The 20422-nt window shown below is 41.3% G+C and overlaps 1 protein-coding gene across 2 annotated transcripts in view; it reads right to left on the bottom strand.

The window, feature by feature from the left end:
- Nucleotides 1-17898, bottom strand: part of DNAAF9 (dynein axonemal assembly factor 9) — a 143381-nt gene extending 125483 nt beyond the window's left edge. For both annotated transcript variants that reach the window (XM_072736258.1, XM_072736257.1), the window contains exon 1: nt 17496-17898. In XM_072736258.1, the coding sequence (XP_072592359.1) occupies nt 17496-17578 (83 nt within the window). In that variant the 5' untranslated portion in view covers nt 17579-17898. The remainder of the gene's footprint in view (nt 1-17495) is intronic.
- Nucleotides 17899-20422: the final 2524 nt, after the last annotated feature.

The raw sequence follows: 20422 nt of genomic DNA on the forward strand, positions 1-20422 counted from the left end.
ACACAATCAACAGAGTGAAAAGGCAACCCACAGAATGGGAGGAGATTATCTGCAAATCATATATCTGATAAGAGGCTAATATCCAGAATACATAAAGCACTCCTACAATTCAACCACATACACACACACACACACACACACACACACACACACACGCACGCAAAAAAAAAATTCAAAATGGGCAAAAGACTCAAATACACATTTCTCCAAAGAAGATAAATCAATGGCCAATAAGCACATGAAAAGATGCTTAACATCACTAATCATGAGAGAAATGCAAATCAAAAACCACAAAGAGATACTAATTGCACACAAATTAGGATAGCTACTATTAAAAAAAGAAAACAACAAGCAAGGATCTGGAGAAATTGGAACCTTTGGCCACTGTTGGTGGGAATGTAAAACTGTAGCCACTGTGGAAAACAGTTTTATAGTTCCCCCAAAAATTAAAAATAGAGGGACACGGGAGGGTAAAATTTAAAAAAAGAATTATTTTATAATCTAGAAATTCCACTTCCAAATATATATTCAAAAAAACTGAAAACAAGGATTTGAAGAGAGATTTGTGTACCCATGTTCATAGTAGCATTATTCCCCACAGTCAAAAGATAGAAGCGGGTATCTTTTGATATGAATAAACAAACTCTGGTATATACATACAGTGGAATATTATTCAATCTTAAAAGAAAGGAGATTCGGAAACATGCTAAAAACATGGATGAACCTTGAAGACATTATAGTAAGTGAAAAATAAGCCATTTAAAAAAAGACAAATATATGATTCCATGTTTATGAGATACCTACAATATTCAAATTTATATAGATAGAAAGTACAGTGGTGATGTTGGGCTGCGGGAAACAAGTGGGATTATTGTTTAATAGGTACAGAGTTTCAAAGATGGAAAGAGTTCCATGGGTGAAGAGTGGGATTGTAGCACAATATGAAGCACTTAATGTCACTAAATCATACATTTAAAAAATGGTTAAGATGGTAAATTTTGTTACCAGGTATTTCACCACAATTAAAAATTTTAAGTTAAGGGTAGCCCGGGTGGCTCAGCGGTTTAGTGCCGCCTTCAGCCCAGGGCCTGATCCCAGAGACCCGGGATCGAGTTCCACGTCGGGCTCCCTGCATGGAGCCTGCTTCTGCCTGTGCCTCTGCCTCTCTCTCTCTCTGTGTCTCCCATGAATAAATAAATAAAATCTTTAAAAAAATTTTAAGTTAAAAAAAGTCAATGTCATGTAAAACAAAAAGAACAGAGAGGGAGATCTCTTCTAATGTGAGAGATTAAATATCCATAAGACATCTGGAAAATTTTGAATACGTACTAGGTAGTTGATGGTAGTAGAGAATTACTGTTAATTTTCTTAGGTGAGATATTATTGTATTTATACCTTCTATGTCCTTTTTTTTCTTTTAACAGATACATAAGTACTTAGGAATGTCATGATATCTGTAACTCACTTGAAAAGGGTTTAACAGAAGGGCGAAAATTAACAAGACAGGAAACAACAAATGTTGGAGAGGATGTGGAGAAGGGGGAACCCTCTTGCACTGTTGGTGGGAATGCAAACTGGTACAGCCACTCTGGAAAACAGTGTGAAGGTTCCTCAAAAAGTTAAAAATAGAGCTACCCTATGACCCAGCAATTGCACTACTGGGTATTTACCCCAAAGACACAGATGTAGTGAAATGCCAGGACACTTGCACTCCAATGTTCATAGCAGAAATGCCCACAATAGTCAAACTGTGGAAGAAGCCACAATGTCCTTCGACAGATGAATGGGTAAAGAAGATGTGATATATATATGTGCGTATACACACACACACACACACACACACACACACACACACACTGGAATATTACTCAGCCATCAGAAAGGACGAAAACCCACCATTTCCCTCGACCTGGATGGAACTAGTGGGTATTATGCTGAGTGAAGTCAGTCAACTGGAGAAGGACAATCATCATGTGGTTTCACTCATACTGGGAATATAAGAAAGAGTGAAAGGGATTATAAAGGAAAAGAGGGGAACTGAATGGGAAAAAATTAGGGAGGCAAACCATGAGAGAACAAAGGGTTGCAAAAGGAGAGGTGGGCAGGGTGTTGGGGTAACGGGGTGATGGGCACTGAGGAAAGCACTAGGTGTTATACTATATGTTGGCAAATCGAACTTAAATAAAAACAAATGAAAAAAAGGGTTTAAAAGAAAACGAGAACGAGGAAAAGAAAAAAATAATAAAGATAACACACAGCAAAGATGTTAAAAATTACTGACTCTAAGTGGTGGGTATATCAAGTATTCACCGTACTATTCTTTCACCTTTTCCATATTGTTTGAATATTTTTTAAATAAAATCTGGAGGTAAGGGATCCCTGGGTGGCGCAGCGGTTTGGCGCCTGCCTTTGGCCCAGGGCGCGATCCTGGAGACCCGGGATCGAGTCCCACGTCGGGCTCCCGGTGCATGGAGCCTGCTTCTCCCTCTGCCTGTGTCTCTGCCTCTCTCTCTCTCTCTCTCTCTCTGTGACTATCATAAAAAAAAAAAAAAAAAAAAAAAAAAAAAAAAATCTGGAGGTAATGGTAGGGCAATTTAGGTTTTTTTTTTTTTTAAGATTTTATTTATTTATTCATGAGAGACACACAGAGAGGGGGGCGGGGCAGAGAGAGAAGCAGGCTCCATGCAGGGAGCCCTAAATCAGTGCTAAACTGCTGAGTCACCTGGGCTGCCAAATTTAGGGTTTTAAAAGCGGCAGAACAGGTCTGCCTTTTGCTCTGGTCATGATCTCAGGGTCTTGGGATGGAGCCCAAGAGACGGCTACCTGCTGGGTAGGGAGCCTGCTTCTCTCTCTGCCACTCCCTGTCCTTGTTCTCTGTCAAATAAATAAAATCTTAAAAATATATGTTAATTAAAAAAAATAAGTGGCAGAACAGAAATTGCCAAGATGATGAAGATTTAAGTAAGAAATGTGCTTTTCCTGAGAAATGGCTGTCTGCCCCTCCCCACTCTTTCATGTTTGATACAAGATCAATCTTGCAATCATTCTCTGAACTAAAAATATTTCATCAAGCTGGTCCTTTGACCCATTTCCTAACCCATATGAACAGCAACAGACTGACTGCCAAAGTTAGGAAAAGCTCTTTGGTTTTCAAATTAACGACCAGCCAGTGACAAAAAAAAAGGGAGGGGGGGATGTCACGTGACCAAGAAACAAACAGCTCCCCCAACAACTGCTATGGAAAGCAAGACAATACTGAGAATAGGAGCAAAAAGCATTTCTTTTCCACAAGTATCTTGGTCAAATAAAGTGGAAGTATATACAATATTGACAGAACTTCCTCTTTCCAGAGTAAAACATTATCCTAATTAGTATTTCTTATTTTGTCAAATGAGTAAAACTAAATTCAGTTCTTTCCTTTATACATTTTCCTGCTTCCCAAATTTCTTTTTTTTTTTTAAGATTTATTTGTTTATTTATGATAGACACAGAGAGAGAGAGAGGCAGAGACACGGGCAGAGGGAGAAGCAGGCTCCATGCCAGGAGCCCGATATGGGACTCGATCCCAGGACTCCAGGATCACGCCCAGGCCAAAGGCAGGCGCTAAACCGCTGAGCCACCCAGGGATCCCCCCAAATTTATTTATTTATTTTTAAAGATTTATTTTTATTTATTTATGATAGACACAGAGAGAGAGAGAGAGAAGCAGAGACACAGGCAGAGGGAGAAGCAGGCTCCATGCCGGGAGCCCGACACGGGACTCGATCCTGGGACTCCAGGATCGTGCCCTGGGCCAAAGGCAGGCGCGAAACCGCTGAGCCACCCAGGGATCCCTCCCAAATTTAATTCTTAACCAGAACATAGCCTATTATTTGTCACTGAACCATAAACTTGTCACTTATTGAAATACTTACCTATTAAAAAAAAAAATCCAGTATGTATAGAGAAAACCACAATCACTGGTATTCCCAGCACCCAGAATTAGACATTTTGGTATACTTGGCTTTTGTCTACCTTAGTGCCACATGTAAAATATTCATTATCCTTTTTTTTTGATGGAAAAAAAGTAGAATATTATATATAACTAAAATTGTCATTTTTCCTGACCCCCAGAGGTCACCACTGAGCTTGTTGTATATCTGCCAGTCTTTTTTTTTTTTTTTTTTCCAATAGAAACTTTCAAACGTACACCAAATCCAGCAAGAGCACTGCCTTCTAACTTCCAGGTTTACCTGGGCACAGCTGGCACATCCTGGGTATATGACCTGAGGTCACCACGACTTTACAAAGTTCCTCTTTCAGAGTATCTGTAGTCTCAGTAGACCCACTAATGTGGTTTATGTCATACACTGCTTGTATATACTTTATTTCTGACTTTCCTTTGGTTCAGACTCAGAATCCATACATGACTGATGATAAAGTGAAGAAGCCAAGACCTAAATAAAAGTTTATCCAAAATCACAAGGCTGGGCGAAGATTAGCAGTGCCAAAATATGAGCCACCAGATACCTTAACTCTGAACTTTTCCTTTCTGCTACACCTCACTGATGTCCTAACAATAAAGTTTGCCACAGACACAGTATTTCTGAATCCTGAACAGTCATGTTTTTCCCATCTTCAGTTTTATATGTAATAATTAATTCACTGCTCACTGCTTTTACAAGTTACTATATACACAACCATGTATATTTTCTTGTTTGTACTTCATTATGTTGGTTTTTGGAAATGAAAGGAAAAAACTTGAAAATTTTATTTTTGCCTGTTTTTTCTCCATAAGTTACTTTATGTTAACTTTTTTACTTTAAAAATTAAATAATTAAATGAACACATCGTCCTTATATTCTATAATGCTTGTGTTTTTGACTGTTTTACAAAGTGAATCCTCATACCAATCTGATTTACCTTATTATAGAAAACTGCTGTGAACAATTTGGTGTGACTCAGTAACATATAGTTTGGGTGGGTTTTTTCAGGACATGGATTGTTTTTACATAAATCATAATCAAGAGATAAGTAACTGCTCTGCAACTTGCTTTTTTCCCTTAACATCATACCTTATGATCTTTCCAAGTTAGTACATAGAACTCAACTGCATTTTTAAAAGTGCCATATTTTTAAATATGTGCCATACATATTCTTTTGTTTTTATTTAACCAGCCACTCTGATTGAATATTCAGGATATTTATTGTTTTTACAACAGCAAAAAATGCTTCAAAGAATAACTATATCCATCTTTGGCACTACAAGTTTCTGCAAGGTAGAGACCTAAAAAGTAGCACTGCAAGGTTAAGAGGTACCTGCATTTTAAATTTTGATAGATCTTGCTAAACTCTTTTCTTAAAATAGTCACCTACAATACACCAGAGTACCTGTTTCCCCACAACTTTCTAAAACATGTGTTATCACTCAACTAATTTTCATTATCATAATTTACATTTTTCCCTAATCACTAGGGAAACTGTCAAATGTTTACTGGTCATCTTTATTTCCTTTTCTGTGAATGCATAGTCTTGTTTTTTACCCATTTTCTATTTAGTCATGGGGGGGGGCTATGAATAATTTATATATTCCATATTTTAAAAGTTGTGCTTTGGCTATATGTTGCAAATATTTTCTTTAAACTTTTAGACTTTATGGTTTCTTTTTCATGCAAGAGCTGTCAGGTTTTATTTAACTAAATCTGCCTAACTCTACCTTTAGGCTTAGGAGTTTTAGGTCTTTTTGTGTCTTCCCCACTCAATATTATAAAAAAAAAATGCCAATAATTTAATTTTGTGTTTTAAACATTTAACTGCTCCTCTGGAACTTGCTTTTTTACCTTTGTGAAGCAGGAGTATAGCTATATTATTTTATATAATTAATTATTTGAGAGAGAGAGAGAAAGCACAAGCTGGGGGGAGGGAGAAGCAGACTCCCTACTGAGCAGGGAGCCAGAAGCTGACACTGCTGCATCCCAGGACCCTGACTGAGATCATGACCTGAGCTGAAGGCAGATGCTTAACTCAGCCACTCAGGCACCCCAATATAACAGTATTTTTCTCCAAAATATGATTGTCCCAAAACCACATGTTGATCCTTTTAATCCTCTGATTTGAATGCCACTTTTAGCATATGCTACATTATTATATCAAGAGGGATCCCTATTTTTGGTTCTTATTTGACCTATTTATCTAATTTCTCACATATCGTATATTTAAAAAAATAATCAAAGTTATTACTTGAATTTTGTAATAAGTGAATTATTTTATCTGATAGGGCGAGTTATATCAGTTTCAAAGATCATGCATGGCTTTTATTGAACATTTTTTTTTTTTTTTAAAGATTTTGTTTATTTATTCATGAGAGGCAGAGAGACACAGGCAGAGGGAGAAGCAGGCTCCACACAGGGAGCCTGATACAGGACTCGATACTGGGTCTCCAGGATCAGGCCCTGGGCTGAAGGTGGCGCTAAACTGCTGAGCCACCGGGGCTGCCCTCTTTTTTTTTTTTTTTTTTAATACTTTATTAATTAGAGAGGGAGAATGAGCACTCACAGAGGAGAGGGGCAGAGGGAGAGGGAGAAGCAGACTCCCCACTGAGCAGGGAGCCCTATGTTGCTGGATCCCACAACCCGGAGATCATGACCTAAGCTGAAGGCAGACACTTAACCATCTAAGCCATCCAGGCACCCCTGAACATTTTGTTTTCGAGATGAATTATAAAATTAATTTGTCGAGTTCCAGAAAAATTCCCATTGAGATTCTGTATTGTGATCATACTTAATCTGGATAGCACTGAACTCCTCACTCAGGAACATGATTTATCTCTCCTTTCAGTCCTCTCCTGTTTTATGGCCTTCTGTCAAGTTTTTTATTTTTATTTATACATTAATTCATCATGTTTTTATTGAGCACCTACTGTGTATTAGGCATTGGCTGTCCAAGAGCCGGGTGGGGGGACTTAGCAATGAATAAAAGGGCAAAAACCCTTGGGATGAAAATATCAGCATTCACATCTATTCATTCATTCATGCATGCATTCGTTTATTTATTTTTCAGGACTTACATTTTCTTTTTTTTGCATGGGGCTCGAACTCATGACTCTGGGATCAAGACCTGCGCTGAGCTGATATCAAGAGTTAGACGCTTAACTGAGACACCCAGGAGCTCCTGGAACTTACATTCTAATTGGGAAATGAGTGAGGGAGAAACACAAATAAATAGGAAAAATACATAGGAGAGTGGGTTGCCATTTTAAAGAGAAAGATTAGAAAAGGCTTTACTGAGAGGACATTTGCATAAAGACCTGAAGGAAACTAGAGAGCAAGCTGCATAGTAAGTGAAAGGTCCCAAAGCCGGAATGTTCCTGAGACCTGTGTGTTTGTAGCAAAGTGAGGAAGACAGTAGTAATAGGATATGAAGGGGGAAAAAAAGGGTGGAAATCAGATTAGAGTCTTGTCATGTCATATCAAATCATGTCAGAACTCATGATTTGAGACTTTTTTTGAAGTGTTTTGAAAAGAGGGATGATTTATATGAGAGGACTTATATTTTCATAAAATCACTTTATTTACTGTATTGGAAAGAGACCATGCGGGTTGGGGGTGGGGGGAACAAGAGTTGAACCTAAGAGACCAGTTAAGAGCCTACTGCAACAATACAGGCAGTAGATGATTATTTCTTTTGCTTACTGTCTTTTTTTTAAAGTAGGCTCCACCAATGTGGGGGCTTAAACTCACAACCCTGAATCAAGACTTGGGCTGATATCAAGAGTCAGATATTTGGGGATCCCTGGGTGGCTCAGCGGTTTGGCGCCTGCCTTTGGCCCAGGGCGCGATCCTGGAGTCCCGGGATCGAGTCCCACGTCAGGCTCCCGGCATGGAGCCTGCTTCTCCCTCCTCCTTTGTCTCTGCCTCTCTCTCTCTCTCTATGTCTATCATAAATAAATAAATAAATATTTAAAAAAAAAAAAAAAAAGAGTCAGATATTTAACTGACTGAGCCACCCAGGTGTTCCTTATTTTGCTTATCTTATTATATTGGCTGAAACCTTACTATGTTAGTTGGCTTAAATCAAGAATGAATATTAGTTATTAAGTAGATTTTGGGAGGTGGGGCATCTACTAGTCTTAATTTCACTGACAAATTTCCTTTTTTAAGATTTTATTTATTTATTCATGAGAGGCACAGAGAGAGAGGCAAAGACACAGACAGAGGGAGAAACAGGCTCCATACAAGGATCCTGATGTGGGACTCGATCCCGGGACTCTGGGATCACACCCTGAGCCAAAGGCAGATGCTCAACCACTGAGCCACCCAGGCGTCCAACAAATTTCCTAATGACGAACAACTCTTGCATTTCTGGGACAAATTCAACTTGTGTATAAAATTGTTTTTACCATACTTCTAGATTCAATATACTATTGTTTTATTTAGAAGTTTTGCAGTTGTCGTTCTCCTTGTCAAGTACCAGGATTATGCCAGCCTAAGAAAACAAGTGGGAAGTTTTTCTGAAGTATGTACTTAACTCAGCATGCTTTCTACTTCTATCTCCCCTGCTAACAAACACAGTGCTCCTTCTTGGCCACAGTTTCTAATTGTGACTTACCCAGGAGCAAGGCAGGGAAACTAGGACTCCAATTTTAGACCTGGAAGAGAAATGGCCTCTAGGATCATAATGCAGGAAGAATGTGGATTTGGGGCTGTATGTAGAGAGGCAACTATTCTGGTAGAAGAGTTTTTGATTCCAGTTCCAGTTCCAGAGTTTCTCACCTCTTCCTATAGGCAATCTATCTCCCTATTATTCCTTCCAGCCACACAAGGCAATAAATACATCCTTTTAACTTAAAACCTTTGAGTTAGGTTTCTGTTACTTACAACAGAAAGCATTCTTCTTAATACAAAATCAATCCCAGAAAACATTTCGGGTTGAAGCATACTAATATCTATAACTTACTTTAAGAAGCATTAAAATAAAAAAAAAAAAAAAGAAAAGAAAAGAAGCATTAAAATAGGGCAGCCCCGGTGGTGCAGCAGTTTAGCGCTGCCTGCAGCCCAGGGTGTGATCCTGGAGACCCTGGATCGAGTCCCACGTCAGGCTCTCTGCATGGAGCCTGCTTCTCCCTCTGCTTGTGACTCTGCCTCTCATTCTCTCTGTGTTTCTATGAATAAATAAAATCTTAAAAAAAAAAAGAAGCATTAAAATATAGGATGGATCGATGGATAGAGAAATGGATATATAAGGCAAATACTGCAAATACATTAAAAATGTAGACTCTAAGTATAGATACACATGAATGCCACTGAATAATTCTTTCAAATTTTCTGCATTTATGAACATTTTCATAATAAAATTCTGAGGGAAAAATCAACTGCAAGAGTAATACAAACAAGCCTTATCAGCATTAATTTGGACTTCAAGTACTGATTAAAAGGAGCTACTGTAGGACTATTAGTGTTTAAGAAACTTGGCCCTGATTTAAAGTGGCAATTATTTATCCCCCTTGCAAAACCAGAGACTTGAGGGGTGTCTGGCTGCTCAGTCAGGGGGAACACGTGACTCCTGATCTCAGGGTTGTAAATTCAAGCACCATGTTGGGTGTAGATCACTTAACACTAAAATCTTAAAAAGAAAAAGACAACCTCTGCCCCCCGACCAAAAAGAAAACTAGAACTTGGAAGAAAGGCAAAAAGAAAAAGGCAGGATGTGTAGCAAGGCAATATATGTCATTTTCCCATCAATATCTTTGCTGGAGCAATAACTTGCAATGGAAAAAACAAAGCCAACATTAAAACATGGTTAACCACTGACCATAAGTGACTCAAACTGAAAGGACACATACATACACACACAGGATATGAATGAGAAATACATTGGCATCATTAAATACTTGATGACTTTAATTTTCTCCCAGCACTTTCATGTAATTCACCAGAGCTATTAGTAATCCTAAACAATACCTTTCATTCCACATTATTACCTCCTTGTAGGAGAGACAATCAGTTACCTAATCTGTATCCATTCTCCCCTTCTTTTTCACTCACAGTACCCCAATTTTATTTGGGGCAGCGATGGCCCAGTTTCTATGCCTCTAGAGCTAACCAATGAGACATGCAGAAGCCATCATGTGGAAGCTTTTGGGGAAACTCTGAAGGCAAAGAACTGACTTTTAACTAGGAGAACTGTCCCTTCTCTTTCCACTTGCCTGACAGACATTAAGGCTGGAGTTCTTCCAACCATTTTGTGACCATGAAGCAATGGAATCCACTTGCTAAGAAAACCAAAACACACAGAAGAGGCCTGGTTCCCCCACGATGACTTTATACCAGAACTAGCCTGCTCTTAGACACCTTGTGCAAGAAAAAATAAACCCCATAGTTAAGTCATTGCTGTTAAGCATCTTTTACCAGCTGCCAAACGTAGTTCCTAACCAATAGGCCATCTTATCTAAAATGGTTAAAATTGATGTCCTGCAATTCAAATCTACACATATTTCATGAACTGGGGTTTATAAGACACTTAAACTAAATTCAAGAACTTCAGAAAATGTTATCTACCACAAATGGAAAATATTATCTGGAAGTCTGTTCACGATATTCTGGGTAACAACATCTTATTTTCCATTTTATTCCTTTTCTCCAGCTTTCTCTGAGGACTTCCTTTTTTTTTTTTATTTTTTTTTTAATTTATTTATGATAGTCACAGAGAGAGAGAGAGAGAGGCAGAGACACAGGCAGAGGGAGAAGCAGGCTCCATGCACCGGGAGCCCGATGTGGGATTCGATCCCGGGTCTCCAGGATCGCGCCCTGGGCCAAAGGCAGGCGCCAAACTGCTGCGCCACCCAGGGATCCCTCTCTGAGGACTTCCTAACACAATCTGCTCTTTATAAAGTTAGTTTCACAGGTCTTCATTCAGAAAGCATCCACAATCACTTTCCCTCATTTTTCTATTAAATGCATGCCATTTTAGTAAAAAATAAATAAATAAATAAATAAATAAATAAATGCCAAATCTTAATGCAATGTGGGATCTTGATTGGATCTTAGAGTAGAAAAAAGACGTTAGTGGGAAAACTGGGGAAATTGAAACAAGTAGTCTAGAGTTCTAAAAGCCAAGTAAACAAAAGTTTACTTAGTAAACTAAAGCACAATACCAGTATTAATTTCTTAATTTTGATAAATGTGCATGGTTACATATTAAGATGTTAATATTAGAGTAAGCTGGACAAAAGCTATATAGGAACACTCTATACCCTATTTGCAACTCATCTATAAATCTAAAATCATTTCAAAATAAGAAATTGAAAACAAAAGGCATGCCAAATGAGCTGACTTCTCCTCAAACTGGGGCGCAAAATCACAAATAAAAGTTTTAAATACCCACATTGCAAACTCTTTTTCTTTTCATTTTTTAAAACTTGCAAAAACAACAATATTTTAAGCTGTGTAACTCTGAAGGACATCTGCAACTCATTCACTCCCTTCTCTAAAAATGAGAATATCAAAGAAAAGCCCAAGAGCTATGAAATACTTTCAAGATACTATAAACTATTAATGCCACCATATTCACTAAGAGATCTCAGCACACAGTCATTCCAGACACAACTGAAAAGGCAGATACTCAGACCTCTACCTCTGGGCCAGAAATAAGACCATAATAGCCTAACTAAGCAAACCCTCTTTGCTTCTATAGGTACCACACCAAGCCCCGCTGGCCAGTATCTAAGCAAGTATATTGGAGATAAAGCTTTGCATTTTCAGATATACAAAGTCATAGTCTTGCTTTGCATTCTGAGTTTTCTTAAGGCAGGGACCATCTATACAATAGCAATAATTACTTCTGTAAATCTGTAAACCCAAAAGAGTACCATGAGTATTTGCCACTGGCCAATAAATATCACCCAAAGAGATAATTTGCCTTTGTGAGGCTTTACTGAAGTGCTCTCTGTAGAACATCACTGTCGTAAACCACTTCTCACCATCTAGCTCCCATGATTATTCTCTGAACACTCATGAAATTCAACATAGCCCACAGCTTCAACTCTATTCTCTATTCATTCAATAAATAATTAGTGCAAGCAATATTTCATAATAGCTTACAACAGCAGTTCATATTTAGTGAATGCTGTCTATGTGCCAGACATTGATCTAAGTACTAGGGCAAGCAATGTGGGAAATGGCAATAAAAAATGGTCCCAGGCGTTTGGTAATTTCCAGGGGTAACAAAGAAAAGTCCTTCCTCATGAGTCCCTTAGCAAGGAAGAAATTCCATCTGTAGATGGTAGAGAGGATCTCCAGCACAGGAACCCCTTAATCAGATTGTTTTGCTAAAGAACATCTTCCAGTGGCTTCTTAATAAAGGGTGAGTGGAAGGTCAAACTTTGAGAATTTGCATGTGTGAAGCGTCTTTATCCATCCCTCCCACCTGCTTGAGAGTATGGCTGAATTCTGGGAAGGAATCCATTTTCCTTCAGAAGGCACTGCTTCTCCACTATTTTCTAGTTTCCAATCTTTCTACAATCCCATGATTCCTGACCCTATCTATGAAATTTGTAGATATTCTTTTGACTTTATTTTTTTAAAGATTTTATTTATTTATTCATGAGAGACACAGAGAGACAGAGGCAGAGACATAGGCAGAGGGAGAAGCAGGCACCATGCAGGGAGCCGGATGTGGGACTCGATCCTGGACCCTGGGATTATGCCCTGAGCTGAAGGCAAATGCTCAACTGCTGAGCCACCCACGCGTCCCTTCTTTTGACTTTATAGCACTCAAAAATTTCATGGAGATTCCTTTTGATCTGGAAACTCATGCCCTCCGGTTTTGAGAAAATCAATCACTTAATTATTTTATTTAACTTCTTTATTTCATGTGGCTCATTTCTTCATGCCATCAAATAACACCCACTAGTCCTTCTTGTTACAAATAGCTACAAACCTCTGGGTCATTACTCAGTTCTCCACATTCCCTAAAGATTTTTAGCTTCTTGGTCACTATCTCTTTTGCTATTACTACTCCCATCTTCATTCATGATAATATCAGTAAGCACTAAGACAATCTTCCCACTATCCTTACCTCTCAGTTCCTTTACTCCTGTCTTCCAATGATGTTCTCTATCCTCCTTGAGCATCCTTCTACAATGTACACATCCAAACAGCTCAACATAGCTGAAGGAAAAGCATACAACCATTCTAACTGGGTCTCACCTTAAATTTATGACAACAAACAGTAAATGGACACTTGTAGTTGCCTGGCAATCCTAAAACATTTCCTTATTCAACTGATTTTTCCCAACTCCCCTGGATGATTTTACACCTTTCTTTGCAAACTTCTAACACCTTCTCTATTTTTCATTTTTAGCTGAAGATCTGCCTTATTTATCTGCAAATGCAAAAGTAAACAGAAGATAATTTTTACCTTCTCGCATCATCAAGCTACCAACGCACCAACATTTGGGTCTATATATTCACCACAGATGAACAGTCCACGCACTTATCTAGCCTGAGGCCAACATATCCATTGATGTCCTAGATGCCATTCCCTCACACCTCAAGGACTTCACCCCTGCAATTGTCCCTTCTTTTAATCATTAATTTTTCCCTCTGTACTCCATCATTCCCATCAACTTCAAATGTTTTAGGTGGGCTATAATGTCTGTCCACCTAAAAACAAAAAACTCAAATACCTCTACCCTTCCAATGAGAGCCCTATTACTCTGCTTTCTCTGATAGCTACAGCCCTATTGCTCTGCTCTACACCTTTGAAACATCATTTTGACTGACTATACCCACTGTCTTCAAGTCTCCCATTTTCTCTTGAACCTACTGCAACAAACCTGTTCTTGTCAAGATCATCGATAACCTCTATGTTACAAAATCTAATATTCTCTTCTTGGTCCTCACCAGCCCATCAATAGTACGTATTATTTGGCTTTCCATGACTGTCCTGGATTCTTCTCCCCTCTGAGGCAGGAAGTCACTTTCCACCAGAATTTGGAAACCACTGCTACACTGTCTTTCCAAGACAGAATATCCCAGGGCTTGGATGTTGGTCGTCTCCATCTACCTTTACTCCCAGGATCTCTACCCAGTCTCATAGATTTAAATAAAAACGTGGGAGTCATCAGCACAGTACTTCCAGTCCCAATCTTTCTGCTGAACTCCAGATTAATATATCCAAACTGTCTATTCAATCTCTCCAAAGAGATATCTGTCAGGTAACTCAAAATGAGTAAGGCCAAACCTGAACCCTATTTTCTCCACAAAACTGCTCTAATTCCAGTGCTCACAGTATCAGTAAATGGCAATTTCATTCTTCCAACAGTTGAGCTCAAAACCAACTATGCCTTCTTACATTATTGTTCCTTCAGCCCCTATTTTTACCTTGGTACTTATTTCTCAACACTCTGTATTTTGATTTGTACTGTTTTTGTCTCTTTCCACTTACAAAGGAGCTCTCTGACAGCAGTGGCCAGCTTTATTTGTCTCACAACACCTAGCACAAGTGGATATTGGATTATTTGTATAAAGAACAGTAAAACTTATTTTTTTAAAGATTTTTATTTATTTATTCATGACACAGAGAGAGAGAGACACAGGCAGAGGGAGAAGCAGGCTCCACGCAGGGAGCCTGATGTGGGACTCGATCCCCAGTCTCCAGGATCACACCCTGGGCTGAAGGCGGTGCTAAACTGCTGGGCCACCAGGGCTGCCCAGAACAGTACCATTTTAAACTGATAAACAAGTCCTGAGCAGGATCAGGTCCCTCTGCAGAAAAAAAATTTGAAGTAAGAAAGCATATTTCAGCTATTTCGACTGGCTCCTTAGTACAAACCAAGATAGTTTTTGGTAACAACTCCAAAATCTCAGTGGCTTGAAACAATGAAGGTTTACCACTTGTTCTACAAGTCAAACATAGGTCACCTGGAAGTTTGCTCTGAGTCCCAGACTGATGGATTAGTCATCACCTAGAGCACCAATAGTCATCACAACAGGGGGAAAGATAGTGGCAAATTATACACTAGAAGCTCTTCAAGTGAAGGAATACACATTATTCCTGAAGACACTAACCAAAAGGAACTCAGAAATCTATACCCAGCTTCAAGGGGGGAAGTAAGTATAATTGTACCACATGCCAAGGAAGTGGAAACCAAAAATAGCTGATGGGCAGCATTGATGACTACCACATCCTAAAAAAGCAGCTTCTGGTTCTAAGCAACATTTTAACTTCTGATCTCTATTCCTCATCTGTAAAAATGAACTCTATGGCTAGAAGGGAACCACACACTAGCAAAGTACTATCTATGGGTCTTTAGGAATGTAACTTCACCAGTTAGGCCTGCCTCTTTCATCACTCAGGAGTCAGAGTGCTGCAAAGAATCCAAATATGGGTGACAGGAAAGTGCTGAGCCCATACCTGCCATTCAATGTCAAAGACAGGAAAAGGCTTGAATGGGTAAGAAAAGCATGTTCAGTTATACAGAAGTAGGGTAAAGAAGAACCTCTACTCAATTTCTTTTATCAAAGGTATATAGAACAGCCAAGCTTTGGGGTTCCTTACACTACCCCTTGTCTGAAGACCAACAAGTTTCACTCACACCACTTGTTTTAAGATTCAGAGTTTATGATTAATAAAGTTAGCCAACATTCATCTAACATAAAAACACTATTTTAAAAAATGCTGTGTACTGCCATGCTCCTAGGAACAAAGAAGGCAGCAGTTATTTTAGAGATGGATTTCACTGGGAAGTTTTTCTCCTAAAAGTTTCAAAGACTCAAGATTCTTAAGCTTAAAATGATCTGGGATGAACCCCAAGTCTACCTAGAGCTTAGATTTAATGGATGGCTGCTCCAAATTCCAAAGTATCCCGTGCAGGGGCACCTGGCTAGCTCAGTCCGTAGAGCACGTAATTCTAGATCTCAGGGTCTTGAGCTCAAGCCTCACATTGGGCATGGAGCCTACTTAAAAAAAAAAGAAAAAAGAAGTATCTTGTGCAGTTTCTACCCTGTACAAAGTTCAAATATTTTCTAACAGTGAAAGTGGCTGCCAGAAATGTTAGGACAGATTGGAGATGGTTACCATAGGCAGCTAAACACTTGGAACACAAGGAATTCCACTGAAGAGCAGAGCAGGAGTTCAATGTCATCTGCTAAATTAGAAGCAAATTAGGACCCTCAAGTACAACCATGGGTATATAGCCCTATCTCCCCCAACCTTTATTCATTCAACAAACAGAGGTGGAGGAAGGAAGGTCAGGAAGTAATAGACAGGATTTTAAGATTTAGTTCTTGCTCTCCATGAATTTGTTCTTGTTAAAAACAAAAACAAAAAAACAGATTGGCAAGCAGAAAGTTAAAAATACAACGCCTTAAGTACCCTAACAAGGATACAAGAAAAGCCATTTTAACGTGTAAGTTAACAACCTCCTTTCAAGGAAACAACATATCTGCTTTGCTAAGTTGCTAAAATAGCGAAAAAGCAAAACAAAACAAAAACCCTCTTCTGTTTTAATGACAGTTTAGCAGCCCCAAAGCCCATTTTTCTCTCTCTCTCTCTCCTTTCTTCCCTCCCAACAATCTCTGCCACAAATGCTCCTTCATTCCAACCTCCACACTCAGCTGGCGGCCCCAGAACAGCTCCATCGCAAACAATGCCCAGACTATCAAGGTCAGGCCCAAAGGCACTGGGAGCAGAAATCGGAAACGGGTCTTCCTATAACCAAAGGCGCGGGGACCCTCCCCATTATGACCCTCCCCGCACCGAGGCACCCAGTGGCTCTGTCTTTGGCCTCAAGAACGCAGGGTCCACCAATTCCTCAGGGGATTGGGGTTTGCCAGTTTCGGGGGTTCTGGGCCTCTTTATCCTATTCATCCAGTTAGTTGTCTCTCCTGCGCCTCCCCCCCAACCTGAGCTTCCTATTGTGGAATGAGGGAGCGTCGCGATGCAGGCTGGGGCACAGGGAGGTGGGGGAACACGCAATAGGGAAGATGCTGTCAGCCTGTCTGTATGTAGGGGCGGGAGGGGGGCACTCTTTAGGGATGCTGCTGTCAAGGGGAAAGGCTCTAGAGGAGACCTACTGTGAGGTATTATAAGTAAAACGTCTCTGGGGAAACTCATTTGGGGGTTTTCTACCCAAGGCAGCTATTGTAGGGGGGCTCTCCACAGATAGCCGTTTCTGGGGGAAATATTCTAAGAGGGAGGGAAGGGATTTACGCATAGAGAACCCACTGCAGAGGTTCTCCATGCGGGAATCTTTCCTGGGAGAAACCTACGGGGATGAGGATGTCATAGTAGGGGGTCTCCACGGAGTCGCTGTGGAGCTGTCTACAGGGGAGCCATTGTGGGAGCCGCTACCCAGGGCGCAGTTCCCGGGGAAACGTCCCTTAGGCAGCCGTTCAGGGCAAACCGTCCGCAAGGAAGCCATGTCGGACCACGCCCTGCGGCGGGAGGCGTCGCCGGACCCCAACAGCCCGCAACCCCCGGCCCGGCCGCCCCTCTGTGGCCTCGGCCCCGCGTACCTGACGGAGGGCGACCCGCGGCCGGGGCCGCCCAGGGACCGAGCGCGAGGCAGCCCCAGCCGCTGCGGGGGGTACACGTCCATGGCGGAGGAGGACGCTGCCGCTGCGAGGGTCGTTCAGGCCCGCCGGGCAGCTCCAGGCCCGCTGCGGCCGGGCGGGGCGGCGGGGCGGCGGGGCGTACCGGGTGGGCGGGGGGCGCGGCGCGCGGGGGCACGTCGGAGGCGGGGGTGGGGCCCGACGCGCGCCTGGAGCGCGGACGGGGGCGTCGGGACCCGCTGGGATGGGGGTGGGCGCACCGCCGCAGGGCCGCGCCCTCCTTAAGCTGCGACGCAGCTGGGCCGGAGGTCGGGAGCGCTGGTCCCCAGGGTGAGGGCTTGCACGCCGCGGCTCCGCCCTGTCCTCAGACCCCGCATCATGGAGCGGGGCTCTCTGCGGCGCCCCCAGCCACGCACGCGGACGCGCCCGGGGGCGGGGCTTTTGTCCGCCCGCCCCGCCCTGCCGGCTTCGGCCTCCAACGAAGCCTTCCGCTGCGGCTGCTGGGTCCCGGGACTCTGCGGGGACCTGAGAACCTCCCGCGTTCCCGGCTCGCTTCCCCAGATGTCCCAGGCGTGGGTGCCTGGCTGTTCTTTCTTCACCCCCTGCTAATCAGCTGCGCACCCTCCCTTCCAACATCCGGCCGACTCCTAGTCGACCCCAGGTTAGCACTGCGCGCACACATGCGCAGGGCTGGGGCGTCAGGGGCTCAAGGGTTTCCAGAGGATCCCTGTCCTTTACAGGTCACATCCTGGTGCGACCTGTTTCCGACATCAGGGTCTTGCACAAATGGCCTAATCCAACCGAGGCTTAGTCTTTTCGTGTGTAAAATGGGGGAAATACGTAATTTTTAGGGTCATTAGGAGTTTCGCTTAGGCGGGGACGTATTTTGATTTTGTCTTGTGTCGCATATTGACCTTGTCAAGGTGCCTTACGTGCCCCGTATTGACCTTTTTGCAATCAAATACAAAAATATGGAGCTATTTTTCCGCCAAGGTAATCTGAGTTTAAGTCACTTAAATGGCAACACTAGTTGAAATATTCTACCTCCGCAACTAAAAAGATCTGGATAATTCCTATGGTTCCTCCAGCAGGTTTAGCTGAGGGGGAAAAAAAAGACTAGAAATTAAAAGTACCTATTATTCATTTTCAAAAAAGGGCTTTTCTTGGCTCAAGTTTCAAGTCATGAACAAGTAACCACCATTATTTAGAGATAAATTCGCATCAAAACACAAGGGCTGAAAATCAGCCAATCAGCGACAGTTTCACTCCAGTGGCTATGCTTCCGAAAATCAGCCAGTCAACAACAACCTCACTCCAGTAACTATGCTTCTTCAAGTTAGTAAATCAATGACAGCTCCAAGCTTCTGAAAGTCAGCCAATCATTGACAGCTCCACGCTTTTAGACAACAGCCAATCAGCAAGTGCCTCGCTCCGGTGACCAGGCTTCAGAAGTTAGCCGGGTGTTCAGCAGCCTTGGTGACCACACTAACGGAGCTGGAAGTTGGTGGGTAGAGAGCTGGATGCTCGCGTTTCTGAAATACCTCCTATCCCCCAACGCAAGGCTTCTGAAAACATTATGTAAGATCAGCTCTGCCTTTGTTCAACGAGACTGTGGACTGTGCCTTACAAATACAGCTCTCCTTTGCAGGCAAGAGAAATTCATCTTTTTCTGCATTAAGATAACTGAGTTCAATTTTTTTTAAATCTGAAGTGTGCAATCCTTTAAGATTCAGCTCCCAGCTACCATTAGTTATGAGTTTGGACTTGAGTTTGGACTCAATCTCCGCAGTGAGATTTATCAAATACTACCTTTTCAAGTCTTGGGATGGTTGCTGTTTTTTAGTTTTCTTTATAAAGATTTTATTTTAAACAAATCTCTATATCCAACATGAGGGCCCAGACCCACAACCTGGAGTCTCATGCTCCACTGACCCAACCAGGTGCCCCCAGTTTATTTTTTGCAGTTCTGTGGGTATGTTCACAAAGTTGTACAGTCACCTCAGCCAATTTTAGAACATTTTCATCACCCCAACAAGAAAACCTACACCTTTTATAAAAGCAGCCATTCCCCCATTTCTCTCCAATGATCCTAGCCTTAGGCAACCATTAATCTTTCTCTCTATGGATTTGCCCATTCTCAACATTTCCTATAAACTGAGCCATACAGTATAGGTCCTTTGTGCCTGACTTACTTCACTTAGCATAATGTTTGCAAGGTTCATCCATGTTGTAACATGTATTAGGATTTCACTTTTTTTTTTTTTTTTTTTTTTTTAGGATTTCACTTTTATGGTCAAATAATACTTCACTGCATAGATAAATCGCATCTTTCGTATCCACTTACCAGTTAATGTACATTTGTTTTTTCCCACATTTTTACTATTTTTTAGCTAATGCTGCTATGAACATTAGCGTACAAGTTCTAGTGTGGACATAGATTTTCAGTTCTCATGGTTATATTATGTAGGCATAAAATTACTGGGTCATGTTAACTAACCTTTTGAGAATCTTCCAAAGTACTTTTCAAAGTAGCTGCACCATTTACATTTTTACCAGCAATACATATGAGTTCCAATTTCTATAAATCCTCTCCACTACTTGTCTTTTTGATTGATTCTAGCCATCTTAGTGGGTGTGAAGTGGAATCTCATTGTGGTTTTTTTTTTTAAGATTTTATTTATTCATGAGAGGGAAAGAGAGAGGCAGAGACACAGGCAGATGGAGAAGCAGGCTCCATGCAGGGAGCCTGATGTGGGACTCAATACTAGGTCTCCAGGATCAGGCCCCTGACTGAAGGCGGCGCTAAACCGCTGAACCACCAGGGCTGCCCTCATTGTGGTTTTGATCTGCATTTCTCTGATAGCTAATGATATTGAGAATCTTTTCATCTA

This window comes from Vulpes vulpes, chromosome 14 (genome assembly GCF_048418805.1).
Source record: "Vulpes vulpes isolate BD-2025 chromosome 14, VulVul3, whole genome shotgun sequence".
NCBI classification, from domain to species: domain Eukaryota; kingdom Metazoa; phylum Chordata; class Mammalia; order Carnivora; family Canidae; genus Vulpes; species Vulpes vulpes.